This window comes from Muscardinus avellanarius (assembly GCF_963383645.1).
Source record: "Muscardinus avellanarius genome assembly, chromosome: 6".
In the NCBI taxonomy this organism is placed as follows: Eukaryota; Metazoa; Chordata; class Mammalia; order Rodentia; family Gliridae; genus Muscardinus; species Muscardinus avellanarius.
In genome coordinates, this window is record NC_137791.1 from 42,757,966 (window position 1) to 42,780,480 (window position 22,515).

Here is a 22,515-nt window from a genome sequence, read left to right on the forward strand (position 1 = left end):
CTTGTTAAAAAGTAATTCATATAAACAAGTAACACGGTACCACTGCCTTTTGGCATCTCTTGTTCAAGTCCAGAAATGTTATATTAATAATAAGAAAAAAATGTATCTAATTTTACATTATGACATATCATTCCACACAGCTACATGTATTTGCTGCTTGCAATGATGAGCACTGTACTGCTGCACTACTGGAAATGTGTAGAAACCCACTCAAAGTGTACTTGGTGAACTGCATCGTCACGACCATGAACCTAGGCTCAAGAAAACCTGTCACGTTTGCTCTTCCCCATCACCTTCCGCCAGAGCCCAGCGTGCTGTGCGCTGTGTCCTGTAACATTGGAAGCCGGGGCCTCACCTTTCCTGTGACAGATTATGCTTTACTTAGGTTACGGATCTTTTCCTTCTTATTCAAAATTTTTTCTATTTCACTTACAAATCTGTTGCTGAACATGAAGCAAAAATTCATAGTAAGAGAATGCAGCTTCTGTTCGATCTTCAATCAAATGCTGAAAAAATTCTGTTTTGGCAGGACTCTCATCTCTGAAAAGAGAGAAAAAGGCATCAAAAATACACACTAAAAAGAATGATTGTACATTTAAAAATTACTAGTACATGGGGACTTTAGGAAAAATGGGACATGGGGGTTATTAATTAAGTAAGATTTTAGTACTAAATGTATTTGGGCGATATTCAAAAGTTGCTTCAAGGACAAGCAATTCCAGATAGACTGTACTGAGAGGAAGATGTCCTAGTTACGCTACAGCAGTACTTACTTTACTACATGAAGGACTGGGCTTAACGGTCTCCCATCTCTAAGCCAAGTTATAAAAGATCTGGTTCTTTCTGATGACAGCGTGTCTAGTTCTGGAAGATGTGTCTGGTAAAAAAAATAAATAAATAAATAAACTAGAAACTATGTCCTTTCTTACTAACTTTAGCAGTGAGCCAGGCGTGGTGGCGCACACTTGTAATCCCAGCATTCGGGAGGCTGAGACCAGAGGATCGTGGTTCGCGGACAGCCTCAGCTACTTAGTGAGGCCCTCTGCAACTCAGTGAGACCTGGTTTCAAAATAAAAGAATAAAAAATAGGGCAGGGGGTGTAGCTCGGAGGTAGAATGACCCTGGGTTCCATCCCCAGACCCGCAAAAAAAAAAAAAAAGAAAAGAAAAAGAAAGTAGAGCATGATTCCCACTACCACTAATAACCACTTGTACTCTATCCCCAATCCCAATTGTAACAACCACAAAAATAAAATTTAAATTAAAAACATTTACTTTTTTTCTGGATAAATTTTAAAAAATGTATGTCACTGACATTCTATTTGAATACTATATTTTTCTAGACTAGGTCCATAAAACATACACCATGATTAGTATGTTTCTAGTAGTATGTTATACTATTATGTTTCTTCTAAAGGAAATATTCAAATGAAAGAGGCTTCCACTAAGTTCTAAATTCACTTAATTATATACAGAGTAAAATATATTTTTCTTTTTTTAAGCCAACTTAAAAGTAAATTAAAGCCGGGCGTGGTGGCGCACGCTTGTAATCCGCGCGCTTGGGAGGCAGAGACAGGAGGATCGCGCAGGTTCGAAGCTAGCCATGCTGGCTTAAGAGACCCTGCTTCCAAATAAGAAATTATAAAATAGGTCTCGGAGTGTAGCCCGGAGGTAGAAGGGCTTCCAGGAACCCCAGGACCACCAAAATAACAAAAACAAAAACAACAAAAAAGTAAATTAAATAATTTAAAGTATGCAGCATATAATAATATTTAAATAGAAAAGCTTGGGTTAATTACATTTGTAATTCATGTCAATAATTTATTTATCTATTTAAAAATTTTTTTTATTTGGTGCATTGTATTCATACATCATATTGGGGTAAAAAACTTGTGTGTCATGTCTATATATATATATATTTTTTTTAATATGGAACGCTTCACAAATTTGCGTGTCATCCTTGCGCAGGGGCCATGCTAATCTTCTCTGTATCGTTCCAATTTTAGTATATGTGCTACCGAAGTGAGCATGTCATGTCAATATTTAAAAAAACTAAAAACTAGCTGGGCATGGTTGCTCAGGCCTATAATCCCAGTACTTGGGAGACTGAGAGACGTAGATTAGAGGTTCCAGGACAGCCTCAGTAATTTAGGAAGATTCAGCCATCTAGTGAGATTCAGCAATCTGTTTCAAAAACAGAAAATTTAAAAAAGCGTGGGGGTATAATTTGGAGGTAGAATGCCACAGTTTAATCCCCAGGAAAACACACACACACACACACACACACACACACACACACACACACACTGACAACACTAAAAACTCATTCTCCTATTTTGATATCATTCCTCCCACATATATTTTAGGTACATAACTATTACCATATATACATTTGTGTGTGTGTGTGTGGGGGGGTACTGGGGGTGGAACCCAGAGGCTTTCTACCTCCGGGAGACGTATTTTATATTTTATTTGGAAACAGGGTCTCACTAAGTTGCTGAGAACCTCACTAAGTAGCTGAGGCTGGCTTCGATCCTCCTGTCTCAGCCTCACAAGTGCGGGGGTTACAAGCGTGTGCCACCACGCCTGGCTATACAATACATTTTTGAAAATAACAATGGTGATCATATTATGCATCCTATTCTCTCTTCAGACATCATTCTTCTTCTTATTATTATTATTTTGCAGTGCCAAGGATTGAACCCAGGGGCATTCTACTTTCAAGCTATACCCTTTAAAAAGAGGGTCTCACTGAGCTGGGCTTGGTGGCGCACGCTTGTAATCCCCGCGGCGCTTGGGAGGTTGAGACAGGAGGATCGCACAGGTTCCAAGCCAGCCTCAGCTACTTAGTGAGGCTCTCAGCAACTTAGTGAGACCCTGTTTCCAAATAAAAATATAAAATAGGTCTGGGAGTATAGCCTGGAGGTAGAAATCCTCTGGGTTCTACCCCTAGTACCACCAGGAAAAAAAAAAAAAAAAAAAAAAAAAAGAAGAGGGTCTCACTAAATAGCTGAGGCTGACTATGAACCTGTGATCCTTCTGTTTCAGCCTCCCACGTCCACGTACTAGGATTACCAGCATGCACCACCATGCCTGGCTAGACTTTTTTTTTTTTTTTTTTTTTTTTTTGGCGGGTCTGAGGATGGAACCCAGAGGCATTTGACTTCCGAGCTACACCCACTGCCCAATTTTTTATTCTTTATTTTGAAACAGGGTCTCAATGAATAGCAGAGGGCCTCACTAAGTAGCTGAGGCTGTCCGCAAACCGCAATCCTCTAGTCTCAGCCTCCCAAATGCTGGGATTACAAGCATGTGCCACCACGCCCAGGTGGCTAGACTTTTTTATTTTAATAAAAGACCAAATATTACTTGCTTAGTATAATAGGCATGTATACATATTCATTTCTATGAATACATCTATAGGATATATTTTTAGTAGTAAAGTGATTTGCTGTATCAGAGTATATGATTTTATTTTCTATTTTAGAGTTGTAATTTTAATTTCAACAGCTATTACAAAATGGCTTTCCAGAAGTATTTACAATTTTATTGTGTCTTGGCTTTATTTATTAATTACTAAATAGAAATGTTTTATGTTTTCAGACTTATTAATCTTTTACACTGCTAGTTTATAGAGGCCTTGCCCATTTAAATATTATTAAAAACCATAAATATTCTTTTGATGACCTACATGGTGTCCTTTATTATATTTTTTTTTATGGTACTGGGGGTAGAACCCAGGGACTTTTCTACCTCCGAGCTATACTCTCAGACCCATTTTATATTTTGTTTGGAAACTGGGTCTCACTAAGATCCTGAGAGCCTAAGTAGCTGAGGCTGGCTTCAAACCTGTGCGATCCTCCTGTCTCTGCCTCCCAAGTGCTGGGATTACAAGTGTGCACCACCACGCCTGGCCATGGTCTCCTTCTTTATGTTCAAAAGTCTGATCTATTTGATGTCAGAAATAAGCAAACAGCTGGGTGTGGCAGCGCACGCTTGTAATCCCAGCATTTGGAGGCTGAGCCAGGAGGATTGCAGTTCACAGGCAGCCGCAGCTACTTAGTGAGGCCCTTTGCAACCAGTGAGACCCTGTTTCCAAATAAAGAATAAAAAATAGGGCTGGGGTTGTCACTTGGAGGTAGAACATCCCTGGGTTGCATCCCCATTACCGTAAAACAATAACAAAAACAAACACAAACCAGCCAGCTTCAGGTTTTTCCTAATCTGTGGTCCCAAGAATATTTTTCTAATATTCCATTGTTTTCCACAGTGATTTAAAATGTAATTTTTACCACATTCTATTTTTCAAGATCTATTTCTGAACTCTATTCTGTTCTACTGATGTTTATTGTACTAATGTCATAGTGCTTAAATAATTAGAGCGGGATGTGGTGGTGCACTCTTATAATCCAAGGACGTGATAGGCTGGGAAAGGAGGATGGCATGTTTAAAGACAGCCTCAGCAACATAGTGAGACCCTGTTTCAAAAACATAAAAAGGGCTGGGAGGTAGAATGCCCCTGGGTTCAATCCCCAGTACCACAAAAAAAATCAAAACTACAGCTTTAGAGTGAGGTTTACTGTTCACTTAGCAGGAGTTACTTTTCATATGTTTTTCACCTTTGTTGACATTATTCTTTCTTTTCAAACTTTTCCTCATAATACTCATTTGCTAAGTCTTAGAAATGAACTCTGAAATAAATTTATCAAAGTTAAAAAAATAAAATACTGTGATAAGGATTACACTGAATTATAGTAATTTCAATAAAAAGGACATATTTAAGGTAGGCCTTTAAAAATTAATTTCATATACAGAACTGCTTTCAGAATCACATTATCTAGGTATTGGTTAACGTACCTTTAGTAAAAGGCCTACTGAAAAAAATGTTAATTAGAAAATGAATCGAAAGTTAAAGCTGTTGGAAAACAAATTTGGCAGTTCTCTGGTAAACATGATTTATCAATTCTACGCCTAGGTATATACCTAAGATAGCTAAAAACGTACGTCCACAGAGGAACTTGAACAGAAACACTCATGGTAGCACTATTCACAAAAGTACTAAAATATTTCACACCAAAATATTTCAGGCATAAAAAAGAATGAAATACTAATATAGGCCACCACATGGATGAACCTTGTAAACGTCATGAAGTAAAAGAAGCCAAACTCCAAAGGCCCCATATTGTGTAAGTCCATTTTTTTTTTTTTTGTACTAGGGTTTGATCCCAGGGACATTGTGAACCTCATCCCCAGCTCTTTTTTAGAAGATCTGAAACAGCCTCACGAAAGTGCTGAGGCTGGCCTCGAACCTACAATCCTGTTTCAGCTTCCCAAATAGTGGTGTAATTACATTTATATGACAAATCTGTAGATAAATTGAGCAGGTTAAGGGTGGGATGTGAGAACCGTGAGACAAGGAGTTTCTTTTTTTGGGTAATAGAAATGGTCTGAAATTAGACAGTAGGAGCGAGTGGCTGTACACTGTGAATATGCTAAAAACGACTGAACTCTACACTTTAAAATAGTTAAACACGGTGAATCTTACACACATTTATGTTAATGAAAAACGGAAAACAACCAAACAAAAAGATAAAGTTGTATAAAAACCACTGACCATTTTCTGTGGTACTGAGGCAAAATTAGGATACCCAAGCACATCCTCTATGAAGTTATTGTCACAGCCTTTTCCAATCCAAATGTAAAATACCTTTGAAAAAGCAACAAAATATTAAAACTCCCTAATAGTTAAGAAAATTCATCATAGCCAATTCTCTCAGGATTATTATGTATAAGATGTCAAGCATACTATCTTAAACAAAGCAGGTTGGAACAGACATATAGCTAAGACAGAAAACTCTTAAGTGGTACATTGTTCATCTCCATTCAAGAATCAAGAGTTTAGTTCTTATTTGCTTTTCTTAAATTTTAAGGCTTCTCATAAAATGTATTTTATCTTCTTCCTCACTCATTTCCCCAATTGGAATGTAATGCTTTAGTCAGGATAACTGGCTCACTGTATTTCCCATCCACTATTTCAATTATTGTCTCTGTATTTCAACTCTCTGTCTTCTATGGTTATCCAAATCCTTTTCCTGTTCTTAATGTATCATTTTGGAGCTATCTCAACCAGCTACCTTTTACCATCATCGATGACGTGACTTCTCCTAACCTCCCAATCTTTACTGAGATTTCTGACAATAAATCATAAATTCAACAAGATAAACTCTTGAGGTCCCTTGGGATTTTATAATTCTTAAAAGTCCTCGAAGACAGGAAATGGTCTCTACTTCTCTTTATCAAGTACATATAATCCTGATAATAAAATTGATCTATAATAGTATGATAATCAACTAGAAAAATCTAAAGGAGCTGGATCTCTTGTGCCAGTCTATAATTTATTGCCTCGCAGCTCTTGACCCCCTTCCTGCCTGCTCCGTGAACACAGGGATTCTTGCAAGGATTCTCCTGTGCCAGTCAGTAGAGGTGCTTACAGAGCCACAGTCCATTAGGAAAGCGCCTTCTCTGGTCAGCTTCTCTGCAGACAACTTTTGAAGAGGTGGCTGAGGTACCACCCTGTCATTAACGTGTATCGCACCCTGAAAAGAAAAGGTAGCATGTGAATAAGCTTGTAATATTGTCATCACAGTTCAGCAGTTAATGGCCACTAACATTTTTTTAATGACTTCTTTTAGGGGCCAAACCTTAATTATACAAAATGGAGGGTTTCACTGTGCCAAATTTGCACATACCTAAAATCATAATTTGATCAATTTCACTTCAAAATTCCCATTTCCTCCTCATCTTCTTCCTCTCCCACATCATCTTCCTTCTTTCCTAACTGGTCACTAACCCCACTTATAACTGGTCACTTAAAAAATACTGAAATATGACATGTGATAATTTTATGATGCTAAAAATATTGATTATACATTATCACCTTGGTTGTAGAATCAAGACACTCTAAGAAAAAAAAAAAAAAAAAAAAAACAGAGCTGGGCATGGTGGCTCATGCCTTTAATCCCAGTACTTGGGAGGCCAAAACAGGAGGATGATAGGTTCGAGGACAGCCTCAGCAAGTAGTGAAACTCTCATCAACCTAGTGAGAGCCTGTTTCAAAATAAAAATAAAGTATGGCTGAGAGTGTAGCATAGAGGTAGAGTCCCTCCAGGTTCAATCATCAGTATCACAAGAAAGAAAAAAAGTAAAACCAGCCAGGTGCAGTAGCCCATGACTGTAATCCCAGTACTTGGAAAACTGAGACAGGAAGAGTGTAGGTTCAAAGCCACCCTCGGCAACTTAGTGAGACTGTTTCCAAATAAAAAATAAAAAAGAACTGGGGTATCTTGGATGATACATACCTCATCTGTCAATCTGTCTATCCTGTATAAGTTGGGATGAATCATTTTCATTAGATGAATAAGTGGCTGAGACTTTATCTGACACATGGCATATACACGATCATCCAGGCGTGTGCTTGTACCTGTTCTAAATGCTTTCTACAAGGAAAAGATACATGTTTTTAAGTAAAACATAAATATAGTAGACAAATATTAAAACAAATAAATATACCTTCAATCTTAGAAAAAAACATGTCTTCATATCAGACAGACCCATATTAGATTTTTAGCTGGTATTTAATAGGTATGTGAGCAGTTACTCAAGCTTCTCTGAGCTAAAACTGAGAAAATTAAACCTCTCTAGGTTGTTGTCAGGATTAAATATGATGGTGTACATAGAGCCCTCATTATGGTAATTTGAAACAATGGAAAATGTTCAATAAATATTAGATCTTTTCCTTAGAGTCCCTTTTAGCATCTGTATCACCTAAGCATTGCCAGAAATAGGAAAATTTTATTAATTAAATTATGTTAAGTGAGATTAGTCAGTCTTACAAAGTCAAGGGTCTTAGGCTTTTTTTCATATGTGAAACTGGAGAAAGGAGAGAAATAATGTTATGTTCATATATGAAAGTGTCACCAATCTCATTAACAGGTATAATGAGGGAGAAAAAGGAAGTGGGGTGGGATGCGGAGGGAATACACCAAGTGATGCGTGCATGTACAAATGTATCACTTCTGCTTTCCCTAATACAAAAAACTAGGAAGAAATGGGTAAAAGGAGGAAATCTAGTTGAAGAAAGGGCCTATGGAGGAGCAATTAAGGGGACCTATCAGAGGGGATGGGAGGGGGAAGATGGAATCTCTTTAAAGCACATGATGTACTTAAATATATCAAAGTCAATCACTAAATCAAGCATGGGATCCAGGGAAGGGGAGGGAATGGGATGGTGACTGGATAAAGGCTAATATATGTGCTTGTATATCCTCACATGTCTTGTATTCCATTGAGATGTTTGACTATAATGTACCAATAAAAGTATATAAAAAAACAAATGTATCACTTTGAATATCACTATGATGGCTAGTTAAAATGCACCAATAAAAGTATAAAAAGAAAAAATAAAAATCCATGGCATTGGCAAAAAAAAAAAAAAAAAAAAGGAAAGAGAAAGTGAGTTGAGTCAGGGTCGTGGCGCACATCTGTAATCCCAGGGTCTTGGCTGAAACTGAGATAGGAAGACTGCAGGTTTGGCCAGTGTAGTAATTTAGCAAAGCCCTGTTTCAAAGTGAAAAGTAAAAGAGGGTTGGGTGTAGCTCAGAGGTAGAATGTCTCTGGGTTCAACCCCCAGTATAAAAAACTGAATGACACACAGCCGGGCGTGGTGGCGCACACTTGGAATCTCAGCATTTGGGAGGCTGAGACAGGAGGATCACGGTTCACGGACAGCCTCAGTTACTTAGTAAGGCTCTTTGCAACTCAGTGAGACCCTGTTTCAAAATAAAGAATAAAAAGTAGGGCTGGAGGAATAGCTCAGAGGCAAAATGCCCCTGAGTTCCATCCCTAGTACCAAAAAAAAGGAAAGAGAGCATTTGGTCTCACAAATCATAATGTATTTGTGTACTTTCATTTCCCAATGATTTTCACCCTAAATTCTTATGCTAAAATGTAGAATCCTCTAGTTTAAATATTAAAAAGCAACAACCTACATTTCTTTTTATATGTATTTACAATTTTTTTAACTTCATGAAATATAACAACATATAGAGAGCCACCTGTTTGAGAAGGGCCAAAACATAGAGAGGAAACAGCTTCAGGGAGCTGGGTGCTATCAATGCAGAGTGCTGTAAATTGGAGACAGTAGAGCCATATGCAGACAGTGAGTCCACTACAGCATTCACTAGGGCATCTCTTGCATCTGACAGGCTTGATGAAATGGATCGATCCACAGCTGGAAAGCAACCCAAACAATTAGATCTCAATGAGTGCTCTTAAAAGAGATACAGATCTGTACATGTCAAACACAGAGCCAGGTAGTCACTGCCACAATCAAGATACACATTTTCCAAAAAGCCCTCCCTGCACAGCCTGTCTGGAGTAAAACTCTCTCCCTGTCCTCAGTCTTGACAGTCACTCATATATTCCCCACTGGATAATTTCCCCTTTTCCTGAGGGTCATATAGCTGGAATCATATGGAGGCAGCCTTTTGAGTCTAGCTACTTTCTTTTTTTTTTCTTTTTTTTTCTTTTTTTGGTGGTACTGGGGTTTCTGGAAGCCCTTCTACCTCCGGTATACACTCCCACGGGCTACACTCCCAGACCTATTTTTTAACATTTTTATGTGGAAACAGAGTCTCTTAAGCCAGCGAGGCTGGCTCCGAACCAGCGCAATCCTCCTGTCTCCGCCTCCCAAGCGCGGGGATTACAAGCGTGCGCCACCACGCCCGGCTGAGTCTAGCTACTTTCACTTGGCATAATGTCTATGAGAATCATCCATGTTTGTTCAAGTATTGATTATTAAAACAAAGAATGAGTAAAAAAGGTAAGAATAGTCTAATTCACTCTGCAAAAAATGAAAATGTATAGCAGACACTTTTTACATGAGGGATATCTTGGTTAAAAAACAGTTAAAGCCCCAGCTTTATAGACAGAAAACTGCATTTTGTCTGCTCCTTCACTTTTTACTCACCCATATTTGCCAGAAGGCAGATGGCAGCTTGTACATCCACTCCTGCGTATACATCTGCTAGTGAACTTACCACTGGCAAACACAGTGTATGCACTCTAATTCTTCGTTCTCCTAAAGAAAATGTTGAGTAAATGTCACTGTAAAATATACTAGGTTAAGAAAGAAAGAAAGTGAACAGGTCAAAATTTTAATCAAATTATTATTTTGGTTAATTACCAATAAAACTTGTAAAAAAAACCAGATGTAAAAACATTACAATTTACATGTTTTAAAGAAAATTACTCTTCCAAATCTACATACTATGTACATAAACTCTATTTTGTACATAAACATTAGGTTCTAGTTTTTATTTTAATGTTATTCATTCTAACTTAACACCCAACAAAGAAAAATATCAGAAAACTCAGGCTGTCAAGCCAGGCGTGGTAGCATACGCTTGTAATCCCAGCATCTGGGAGGCTGAGATAGGAGGACTGCACAGGTTTGCAGACAGCCTCAGCTACTTAGTGAGGCTCTCAGCAACTTAGTGAGACCCTGTTTCCAAATAAAGTATATTTAAAAAGGTCTGGGAGTATAGCCTGGAGGTAGAAAAGCCCCTGGGTTCCACCCTTAGTAACACACACACACACACACACACACACACACACACACAAAAAAAAAAAAAACAAACAAACAAAAAAAAAAACCTCAGGCTATCAAATAACAAATGGGCCTTAGCCAGGCCTGGTGGCGCATGCTTGTAATCTCAGCATTTGGAAGTCTGAGACAGGAGGATCACGGTTTGTAGACAGCCTCAGCTACTTACTGAGGTCCTTTGTAACTCAGTGAGACCCTGTTTCAAAATAAGGAATAAAAAATAGGGCTGGGGGTGTAGCTCAGAGGTAGAATACCCCTGAGTTCCATCCCCAGTACCGCAAACAAACAAACAAACAAACAAAAAATAAGCCTTAATTACTAGTTTTTTAATTTCACAGGGCAAAATAATGCAAAGGATGATATAGCAGGATTTAGCATTAGTTGCTTACCAGAAACATAATTTTAGGAATACAAGAATTCCATAAATTAAAAAAAAAACACAACTTTGTTTTTTGTACTAGGAATTGAACCCAGAGGCATTCTGCCTCAGAACTACACTCCCAACCATAATTAAATTTTTATTCTGAAACAGGCTTTCCCTAGGTTGCTAAGTCTTGCTAAGTTGCTGAGGCTGGTTTCAAACCTGAGATCATCCTGTGTCAGCCTCCCAAGCATGGGATTACAGGTATGTGCCATCCTGCCCAGCTAAACTATTCTTTATAAAGATTCAAGAGTGAGAGGTAAGAAGAGAAAGAAAACAAAAGAACATGTGTTTGAGTAATGTGAATTGGATTACTTCTCACTTTGTTTTCATTCTTTTCCCCACTGTACTAAAAAGCAGTGATGTAGGGGGAAAAGTAGGGAGAATTAATGCTGCAGGATCTATTTCATCTCAGATAACATTACCTTTGCTTGATGTATACAAAAGGGCTGTCTGAAAGCACACTAAAGAAGTATCGGTCAAACTCTCTTCAATTGACAACTGCACTGCAAATCCAGCATCAGGACTGATATTGGCAAGGGAGAGCAAATCAGTGGAGCGGACAAAGAAGTTTCCATGGAAAGTGTGCATTGAAAGACCTAACAAAAGAGAAAACGTGGTATAAAAGATGAAGTAACAGAAGTATCTTTACTTCAAGCTTACGTTATATTTCAAATAACAGCTTTATTTTTATTATTCTGATTTTTGAATCAAAAGGATAACAAAGGGAATATAGTTGGAGTATAGAAAGAGGCTCGAAAGACTAATTCGAAGAGCCAAGTAGGTTATATAAAAGTGAGACTATACATTTTACTTGTATTGATACCTAATCTTATTAACATATTTTCATATATGCTCTGAAGTCAGGCAGAAACCTAACTTATAAAATTAAACATGAGGGTACTATGCAACTCATATTTAAAGTAAGGATCCGAATACCCCTAGTAAATATTTGCAAAAAACCTCCCAAAATAAATGCAATTATTGATAAAGGCAAAAATCCTTAACTAGCCAGTTTTCACTTAAGATCTTCCATATTCTCCCAATTCTTATCAAAATCACTTGAAATATGGGCTTTCTTCTAGGTTCCTCCTGGATAGGCCAAAACATTACCTTTATCTATTATACAAGTTACTAAAAAACTGGGCAATAATTATGTAATAATTATATATATATTTAAAACCGGGAATAACCAACTGACTATTTGAAATGTATGCTGAACAGACATCACTACAGGTAGTCACTATATAAATGCTCACTTATTTTGACAGAAAGTAAGTAAATAAAGCATAATTTTTACACATTCATACCTTTAGTACACCTTATTCTCATAACAGCTTCAAATCCAATTTTTCTTGTAAAATATCGTTTTAGGTCTTTTTGTAACTTTTCTGCTTGCGAAGGGTTGTGAGTATAATGGAAAGATGGATAATAATAAATGCAGCCTGCAGAATACTTGGACATACAAGCTTTAAGAGAGAAATACAAAAAGTGTAAGTTGCAGAAGTAGTAATACTACTTTACAATATACAAATTCTACATTATGAAGAAATCTAAATTATAATAAGAAAGCTTAAGCTGCCAAAGTGTTCTAGAAGAATATAAATCTGAGAAAATAGAATAACTTATAAAAATTTATTGTTGAGCAGAATGGCAAGGAATCATGTTGTATAAACAAAGTAAAGTACTAAGCACTTTATATCTGTATAGGGCTTAAAAGTTTATCAATAATCTTCATAGACATTACGTACCTAATTCACATACCTTTCTCACAAAAGTACTGAGAAAGTTTTCTGAAGAGTTTAGACTACGTGCTAAAAATGTCTATGCAAACAGATAAACACAATAACATGTTCTTACCTAGAGAAGCAAGATCAGAATACTGTGAACTTAAAAGAAACAAATCCACTGCAGTTTGCTGTCCTGAGCAATCTAAAGCAAGTTTCTTATAAAAATCTGTTGCGGGGCCAAGATGTTGCACCACCTAAGTAAATAGATCACAAAGTAAGAGTGCCAAACTTACATTATCCACATGTTTTAATGTTTCTCTTATAAAAAGGAAGAGGATATCCTCTGCCCACTACTAAAATGAGGAAACTTTTTAAATGTCTAGATAGTTGGTACAGATTTCCTATAATAATAGCTAATATTTATTTGAAAACCACTTATGTGTCAGTACTGCTTGAGTTTTTTTTTTATACAAATTGAATAGTTTGGGAGGTACTTAGGATTGAACCCAGAGGCATTCTACCTTTGAGTCACACCCCTACCAACTCATTTTATTTTTTATTTTGGATACAGGGTCTTGCTCAGTTGCCAAGGGCCTCACTATATTCCTGAGGCTGGTCTTGAACCTATGATCCTACCTTAGCCTCCCAAATACTGGAATAACAGGTATGTACCACAGAGTCCGGATAAATTAAGTAATTTATTTAATTATTTATTTACTGGGGATGGACCAGAGCATTCTACATTGGAGCTACACCATATTCTCTAATATATATGTTGTTGAGTCTGTCTTCAAACCTGTGATCCTCCTATCTCAGTCTCCCAAGTACTAGGGTTATATGCTTGTTATACCACACCCAGCTAAATTAAATAATTTAATTCTCATAATAACACAAATCTCAGCCAGACATGGGGCCTGTAATCTCAGCTACTCAGGACACGGAGCCAAGGGAATCTCAAGTTCGAGGCCAATTTGGACACTTAGGAAGACCTTCAAAATAAAAATAGCTAGGATGGGTGGTTAGCTCAGAGGCAGAGTTCCCTGGGTTCAATCTCTAGTACCAAAATAAACAAATAGATTAATAAATGAAAATTTAAAAAATAGAGCTGGGGGTGTAGCTCAAACAGAATGACCTGGGGCTCCATCCCCAGCAAACACACACACACACACACAAAGCAGTATCTCAAAGGATTATTATCTACCTTGCTCAAATAAGGAAACTGAGACAAAAACTGATTAACTAACTTGACCAAAATTATACTTATTGAGTGGTAGATACCAGAATATAAACCCAAGAGATCTGGCTCTAGAGCAAGCACTGTTTATTATAGATTAAAATGTTATCTATCTAAACTGGGTGTGGTGGCACACTCTTGTAATCCCCGCACTTGGGAGGCTGAGACAGGAGGATCGCACAGTTTCAAAGCCAGCCTCAGCTACTTAGTGAGGCTCTCAGTAACTTAGTGAGACTCTGTTTCTAAATAAAATATAAAATAGATCTGAGAGTGTAGCTTAGAGGTAGAAAGCCCCTGCGTTTCATCCCCAGTACCACAAAAACAAAAATAAAAGAAAATATGCTCTCTATTATGTATAATATGCTATTATATACTCTCAACACAATAAGAGAGTGTGAATGCTTAAGGAAGATTTAATTAATGTCGCCTAGTCATTGAATAGTTAAGTTGAAGTACTTTTCTGTTTACTAAGATATGTGTGTGTGTGTGTGTGTGTGTGTGTGTGTGTGTGTGTAACTTTTAAGGTTTTAGAGACCGCATGTGAATGCTTAAGGAAGATTTAATTAATGTCACCTAGTCATTGAATAGTTAAGTTAAAGTACTTTTCCGTTTACTAAGATGTGTGTGTGTGTGTGTGTGTGTGTGTGTGTGTGTGTGTAGCTTTTATGGTTTTAGAGACCGCAGAGAATGCCCAAAATGAAAAAGCCTAGTGAAGAAATACAACACATAAGCTGGGTGTGGTGGCACATGACCATAACCAGTACTTGGGAGGCTGAGACAGGAGGATCACAAGTTCAAGGCCAGCTTCTTCAATTTAGTGAGACTCTGCTTCAGAATAAAAAATAAAAGGGGCTAGGAGTACAGCTCAGAAGTAGAATGGCTCTGGAATCAATCCCCAGCACCAGCAACAAAATAACAATATATGTATGATGCCTAATTATGCTTATTTATATGTTTGTATTCCTAAATGCTAGTATCTTAAAAGTGGTATTAGTAGCTGGGCGTGGTGGCACACACTTATAATCCCCTCACTTGGGAGGCTGAGACAGGAGGATCGTGCTGGTTCGGAGACAGCCGCTGGCTTAAGAGACCCTGTTTCCACATAAAAAAGTTAAATAGGTCTGGGAGTGTAGCCCATGGGAGTATATCCTGGAGGTAGAAAGGCTTCCAGGAACCCTAGTACCACCAAAAAAAAAAAAAAAAAGTGATATTAGTAATGGATTATATATTTTTCTACTTTCTAGGTTTTATACAATGATAGGTATTTCTTTATAATTAAAAAGTTTATTAAAATGAGCATGTTAAATGATGATAACTCAAATTTAATAAGTTTCTTACTTGTACAACAGGAAAAATACTGAACTCAGAAAATCAGGCCACATGTTTTCCATTAAGTAGTTATTTAACCTTTGGCCAGATACTTTCATCTGTTTCCTTATATGTAAAACTAAAGGATTAGACTAAATGACTTCTAAATTTTTATGGCTTGCAAAGTAATAAAAAGGATACACAGCAACATACAAAGAAAAGATAATTTGATTTACACTCTCTTACTAGTTTGTATTACTAATGAAGTAAAAAAGCAAAATAATTAAAAAATTAAAAAATACTTACATTGTCTATAAGAAGTAGAAAACACCTTTGGATATGACAGAGAAGATAAACATAAAATACCTTTGTACTGGATCTTTGATTAGGATCTTCTCTGGACTGCAGAAGTCCTGCACCCAAGGAAGGTAACTGTGTCTGAAATACAGACACACGGCCACCTGTTGGAGACATTAATTTAAAGGCAGCCTGAAGTGCAGGACCAAGGGCACTGTGCGTTTCTCTCGTATTGGTGAACATATTTGGTAATGCATTCAATAAGTCTTTTATAAGCTGGGAAAACAAAGATTAAACGTTGAATTACTGAGAAGGCAAGGCAAAATTCTTTAAAACACAGCACAATATAGCATGTGTCACTCCATCTCTGGGGACTGTAAAGTGAGGAGTCAAAACATATGCAACCTACCATTATCTACTGCCTAATATATATCAGGTAAATAAATATTAGCATCTAGTAAACAGCTGAAATGACTGAAATATTTTGATGCTACAAGAAAATAAATCAGTCTTACCTCTTTGCTTTCATGTAGATTCACAAGTAAACTATCCGGTGTAGGTAGAAAAACATCTATAGAGAAAAGATACACTTTAATCAACAATTCAAGTAAAAAAGATAATAAATTAGAAAACTTAGTTTTCATCAAAGAGAAATTCAGAATACACTTCCACTCAGGATCTCCCACAAAAAAAAAAAAAAAAAAAAAAAAAAAAAAAAAAATTCCTAGGAATAAACTTAACCAAGGAGGTAAAAGATCTCTACAAAGAAAATTATAAAACATTGAAAAAAGAAATCGAAGAAGATCTTAGAAGATGGAAAGATATTCCATGTTCATGGATTGGCAGAATAAATATCATTAAAATGGCCATCCTTCCCAAAGTAATCTACAGATTCAACGCAATGCCCATTAAACTACCAAGATTATATTAAATGGGGAAAAACTTCAAGAATTTCCCCTAAAAACAGGAACGAAACAAGAATGTCCATTATCACCACTTCTCTTCAATATAGTACTAGAGACTCTAGCCAGAGCAATAAGACAAGAAAAGGAAATCAAAGGAGTACAAATAGGAAAAGAAGAACTCAAACTTTCACTATTTGCAGATAACATGATACTATATTTAGAAAACCCAACAAACTCAACAAAACCAGGCTTATAGAACTGATCAATAAATTCAGCAAAGTGTCTGGATACAAAATCAATCTTAAAAAATCAGAAGCTTTTCTGTACACCAACCATAAATCCACTCAAAAAGAAATTCAGAATACACTTCCACTCAGGATCTCCCACACACACAAAAAAAATTCCTAGGAATAAACTTAACCAAGGAGGTAAAAGATCTCTACAAAGAAAATTATAAAACATTGAAAAAAAGAAATCGAAGATCTTAGAAGATGGAAAGATATTCCATGTTCATGGATTGGCAGAATAAATATAATTAAAATGGCCATCCTTCCCAAAGTAATCTACAGATTCAATGCAATGCCCATTAAACTACCAAGATCATTCCTCACAGACATAGACAAATCAGTCCTTAAATTTATTTGGAATAACAAAAAGCTCAGAATAGCCAAAGTAGTTCTCAGCAACAAAAACCATGCAAGAGGAATCACAATACTTGACTTTAAACTAGCCATTGTTATAAAAACAGCATGGGACTGGCATAAAAACAGATACATAGACCAATGGAGCAGAATAGAAGACTCAGAAACAAGTCCACACACTTTCAGCCAATTGATTTCTCACAAAGGGGCCAAAAACATACACTGGAAAAAAGATAGCCTGTTCAACAAATGGTGTTGGCAAAACTGGATAACCATATGCAGAAAATTGGAAATTAATCCCACTTTCTCACCCTACACAAGAGTCAATTCAAGATGGATCAAAGACTTGGAAATTAAACCAGAGATCTGGAAGCTCCTTGAAGAGGGCATAGGTCCAACACTGCAACACATAGGCACAGATAAACACTTTCTCAACAACACCCCAAAGGCACAACAAATTAAAAGGTGAATCAATACATGGGATTGCATGAAACTGAAGAGCTTCTGTTCAGCAAAGGAAACTGTCAAGAACCTTAACCGAGAGCCAACAGAATGGGAGAAGATTTTTGCCACTTACACCTCCGATAGAGGACTAATATCTAGAATATACAGAGAACTCAAGAAACTCAACACTAAAAAAGCAAATCATCCAATAACAAAATGTGCAAGCAAACTAAATAGACACTTCATGAAAGAAGAAATTCAAATGACCAATAAATGCATGAAAAAATGCTCAACATCATTGGCAATCAGAGAGATGTAAATCAAAACTACCCTGAGATTTCACCTAACTCCAACTAGAATGGCCATCATTCAAAACACAAATAACAACAATAACAAATGCTGGCAAGGATGCGGAGAAGTGGGAACTCTAAGACATTGTTGGTGGGATTGCAAATTAGTGCAACCACTTTGGAAAACAGTATGGAGAATCCTCAGAAGAATGGGAACAAATCTACCATTTGATCCAGCAATACCACTTCTGGGTATCTACCCAAAAAACAGGAAACCAAACTACCAAACGAATGCATGTGTATCTATGTTCACAGATGCACAATTCACCATAGCCAAACTATGGAACCAGCCAAGATGTCCATCAACAGATGAATGGATTACAAAACTGTGGGATATGTACACAATGGAATTTTACTCAGCCATTAAAAATAACTCAATTACATCATTTTCAGGGAAATGGACGGAACTGGAGGACATTATACTAAGTGAGATTAGTCAGTCACAAAAAATAAGAAATCAGATGCTTTTCCTAATATGTGAAAACTAAGGAGAAATGGGTCATAGGAGGAACCCTAGATAAAAAAGGAAATCCTATAGAGGAGCAAACAAGACAACCTAAATGAGGGGATGGGATAGGGGAAGAAGGAAATTCTCTAAAACACACAATGTACTTGAACATATTGAAATCAACCACTAAGCCAAGCAAGGGAAGGAGGAATGGGGAGAAAATGGGATGGGAATTTGGTAGGGGTTGAATCGGTGATGTGTTACATGTATGTATCCACAAGTTTTTTAACCCAATATGATGTATGAATATAATACACCAATAAAAAATAAAAAACAACACTACAGTACTCCAAATTATTCAAACAGGATATGACAAGACAAAAACAAAGTCTGTAGTTTTGCCAACTGCTTACCATCTATATCAGATACAATCAACATTTGAGGCTGTGATAATCCTTCTTGTAAGTTGTAGAAATGAATAGTGCTATCAAAGGTCATGAAGCCTATTCTTGTTCGTGAATCTCCAGGAAGCCTACAGATTGATAATTTAAAATTGCTTAGTAAAATATTCTATTTCAGAAAATAATGAAATAGTGAGCTAAGTCTTTTAAAAATAACTATATATATACACACATAAATACATGCACTTTTATAGGCGACAAAAAAATTATCTCAATCTAAACCAATATATAGAGCTGGCATGGTGGCTCACACTTGTAATCCCAGTACTTGGGAGGCCTGAGACAGGAGAATCACAGGTTCGTGGCTAGCCTTAACAATTTAAGCCCTCCACAACTTAGTGAGACCCTGTTTCAAAATAAAATAATAAAATAGGGCCAGGGGTGTAGCTCAGAGGTAGAATGACCCTGGGTTCCATCCCTAGTACCACAAAAAAGCGGGGATCTGGTTCGCATAGCTCAGAGGTAGAATGCCCCTGGGCTCAATTTCCAGTACCACAAAACAAATGAACAAATGGATAAAATATTTCATTTTCAGATGAACCAACTTACATGGTTAGAATCCCTACTTCAGAAAATTGAGCTACATCATTATTCAAATAAGAAAAAAAAGGAAAGAAAATCTGAAATTAGTTTAAAAACCTAAAGCTTTTAAAAACCTAAAGCTTTTGGCTAACTTTTCTGTGAAACAATCGATTAAGTAAAAACTTACTTTTATTTTTCAGTTCTAATTTATGACAATTGTATATTTCATTTAAGACTTTAAATATAGAATGACAAATACTTTTCAATAAGACTAATTATAAAGTTATAATTAGTTATAATTATAACTAATTATATTAGTTATAATTATAAAAATATAATTAGATTTTTTTTTCATTTTTGTAGTACTGGGGTTGGAACCCAGGGATATTCTATCTCTGAGCTACACCCTCAGCCCTATTTTTTATTCTTTATTTTAAAACAGGGTCTCACTGAGTTGCAGAGGGCCTTAGTAAATAGCTGAAGCTCTCCGGGAACTGAGATCCTCCTGTCTCAGCCTCCCAAATGCTGGGATTACAAGCGTGCACCACCACGCCCAGCTTGCAAATTATATTTTAATGAGCAAAATTTTAAACCAAAAACATACTTATGTAATTGTATTTATTTTTATTTATCATCAATCTGGGCTTCCAGGAACCCCAGTACCACCAAAAGAAAAAAAAAAAAAAAAAAGAAGTATATTTCAGTAAGCACCTCTAACTATGTTAACTTCAGTTATTTATATTTATCCAAAAGCAATGCCTTTAATGTTTTTTGAATATAATAAGATGCCAACCTAGAATGTGTACCCAAGCAAGAGCACCATTACCCTTAAGTATGATTGATCAGGATACTCAGAGTCCACAAAGTAAGCTGAAAAAATTTCAATGAGCAGAACACATGTATTCAGTTCACCAATAGTCATGGTCAACATTCATGATGTTTCCAAAGACTAATCTTGACTTCTTTAAGATTTTTCTGGCCGCTGAGTATTAGGGTCATTTATTACCAGCTCAAGTAGAGACTGTTGATATACCTCAATATCTAATTATATCATGGTGAACTGAATCTACACTAGCATTGAACTACTTTCTCAAAAATATGTTTTCAGAGCCTTTTCCAAAAATATGTAACTACATTGCTGCTATCCTATCATATACTATTTTTTGTTTGTTTGTTTGTTTTGGTGGTACTGGGGATGAAACCCTTTTACCACCAGGCTACACTCCCAGACCTATTTTTTAAAATATATTTTTAATTTGGAAACAGGGTCTCTTAAGCCAGCAAGGCTGGCTTCGAACCTGCGTGATCCTCCTGTCTCCGCCTCCCAAGTGCGGGGATTACAAGCATGCGCCACCATGCCCGGCTTCATATACTATTTTTAAACTTTCTTAATGTTTCTATTTCCTGTTGTAATCAAGTAGTTATTTGTGTGCAGTGGAGGCTACTTAGTGAAGTCCTCTGCAACTTAGTGAGATCCTGTTTCAAAAAAAAAAAAAAAAGAATAAAAAATAGGGCTGGGGGTATAGCTTGGAAGTAGAATGCCCCTGGGTTCAATCCTTACGAGCGTATGCCACCACGCCCAGCAAATTTAAGATTTTTAAAATTTAAAACATTTTTAGCTGGGCGTGGTGGCGCACGCTTGTAATCCCAGCATTTGAGAGGCCAAGACCGGAGGATCATGGTTCGCGGACAGCCTCAGCTACTTAGTGAGGCCCTCCACAAGTTAGTGAGACCCTGTTTCAAAATAAAGAATGAAAAATAGGGCTGGGAGTATAGCTCAGAGGTAGAATGCTCCTGAGTTCCATCCCCAGTACCACAATAAATATAAAACATTTTTATTATTAATTAAGGAATAAAAAAAATAGGGCTGGCAGTGTAGCTCAGAGGTAGAATGCCCCTGGGGTCAATCTCCAGTACCGCAAAAACAACATTAAAACATTTTTATTATTAATTTCATTTAAATTAGGAATGATTAAATCTAGTAATTAACATGTTACTCCCTTCCAAAGTTACCATGTTTGTGGTAAAAACACCTCAAATCTATCCAGGCATGGTGGCGCACGCTTGTAATCCCAGCATTTGGGAGGCTGAGACAGGAAGTTCTGGGTTCTCAGCCAGCCTCAGATACTTAGTGAGACCCTTGCAACTCAGTGAGAGCTGTTTCAAAATAAGGAATAAAGCCGGGTGTGGTGGTGCATGCTTGTAATCCCCATGCCTGGGAGGCAGAGACAGGAAGATCCTGCATGTTTGAAGCCAGCCGTGCTGGCTTACGAGACCCCTTTTCCAAAATAAAAAGTATAAAAATAGGTCTGGAGTGTAGCCCGGAGGTGGAAGGATTTCCAGGAACCCCAGTACCACCAAAAAAAAAAAAAAAAGAATAAAAAGTGGGGCTGGGGGTGTAGCTCAGAGGTAGTATGCCCCTGGGTTCAATCCCCATTATCGCAAAAAAAACCCACCTTTTAATATTTCAAAAGATTACAGTATATTATAGATCTCTAATATGGACTCCTGTCAAACATTTTTGTTGTTGTTGTTTCTGCGGTACTGAAGATTGACCCCAGGGGTCAATTTTTTTATTTTTTTTTTATTCCTTATTTTGAAATAGGGTCTCACTAAGTTGCATAGGGCCTCACTTAAGTAGGTGAGGCTGGACAAGAATCTGTGATCCTCCTGTCTCAGCCTCTTAAGTATTGGGATTACAAGTGTGCACCACCATGCCCAGCAAAGAGTAATTTTTTATCATTTGACCAACACTTCCCAACGTACTCCCTGTCCTAGCCCCTACTTGTATAAAATCAGTTTGAAAATTCCATGAGTGAAATCATGTATTTATCTTGCACTGCCTGGCTTATGTTACTTAACATAGTTTCCTTCAGGTTAAGCCATGTTTGATTAGTTTCATATATATATTCTTTGTTGGGGGGGAGAGGGTACTGGGGATTGAACCTAGGGGCATTTTGCCTCTGAGCTACACTCCCAGCCCTATTTTTTTTTCCTTCCTTTCTTTTTTTTTGGTGGCACTGGGGTTCCTGGAAACCCTCCTACCTCCGGGCTACACTCCCAGACCTATTTTATATTTTTTATTTGGAAAT

The 22,515-nt window shown here is 37.0% G+C and overlaps 1 protein-coding gene across 6 annotated transcripts in view; it reads right to left on the reverse strand.

Moving 5' to 3' along the window:
• Positions 1 to 425: 425 nt before the first annotated feature.
• Positions 426 to 22,515, reverse strand: part of SEC24B (SEC24 homolog B, COPII coat complex component) — a gene marked incomplete at both ends in the record, with an annotated part of 92,237 nt that continues 70,147 nt past the window's right edge. For all 6 annotated transcript variants that reach the window (XM_080697307.1, XM_080697309.1, XM_080697308.1 and 3 more), the window contains 13 exons: positions 426 to 540; positions 774 to 877; positions 5,614 to 5,706; positions 6,491 to 6,595; positions 7,358 to 7,495; positions 9,113 to 9,288; positions 10,027 to 10,137; positions 11,509 to 11,682; positions 12,394 to 12,552; positions 12,944 to 13,067; positions 15,722 to 15,928; positions 16,168 to 16,223; positions 18,854 to 18,972. In XM_080697307.1, coding sequence (XP_080553433.1) covers positions 426 to 540; positions 774 to 877; positions 5,614 to 5,706; positions 6,491 to 6,595; positions 7,358 to 7,495; positions 9,113 to 9,288; positions 10,027 to 10,137; positions 11,509 to 11,682; positions 12,394 to 12,552; positions 12,944 to 13,067; positions 15,722 to 15,928; positions 16,168 to 16,223; positions 18,854 to 18,972 — 1,681 coding nt within the window. The remainder of the gene's footprint in view (positions 541 to 773; positions 878 to 5,613; positions 5,707 to 6,490; positions 6,596 to 7,357; positions 7,496 to 9,112; positions 9,289 to 10,026; positions 10,138 to 11,508; positions 11,683 to 12,393; positions 12,553 to 12,943; positions 13,068 to 15,721; positions 15,929 to 16,167; positions 16,224 to 18,853; positions 18,973 to 22,515) is intronic.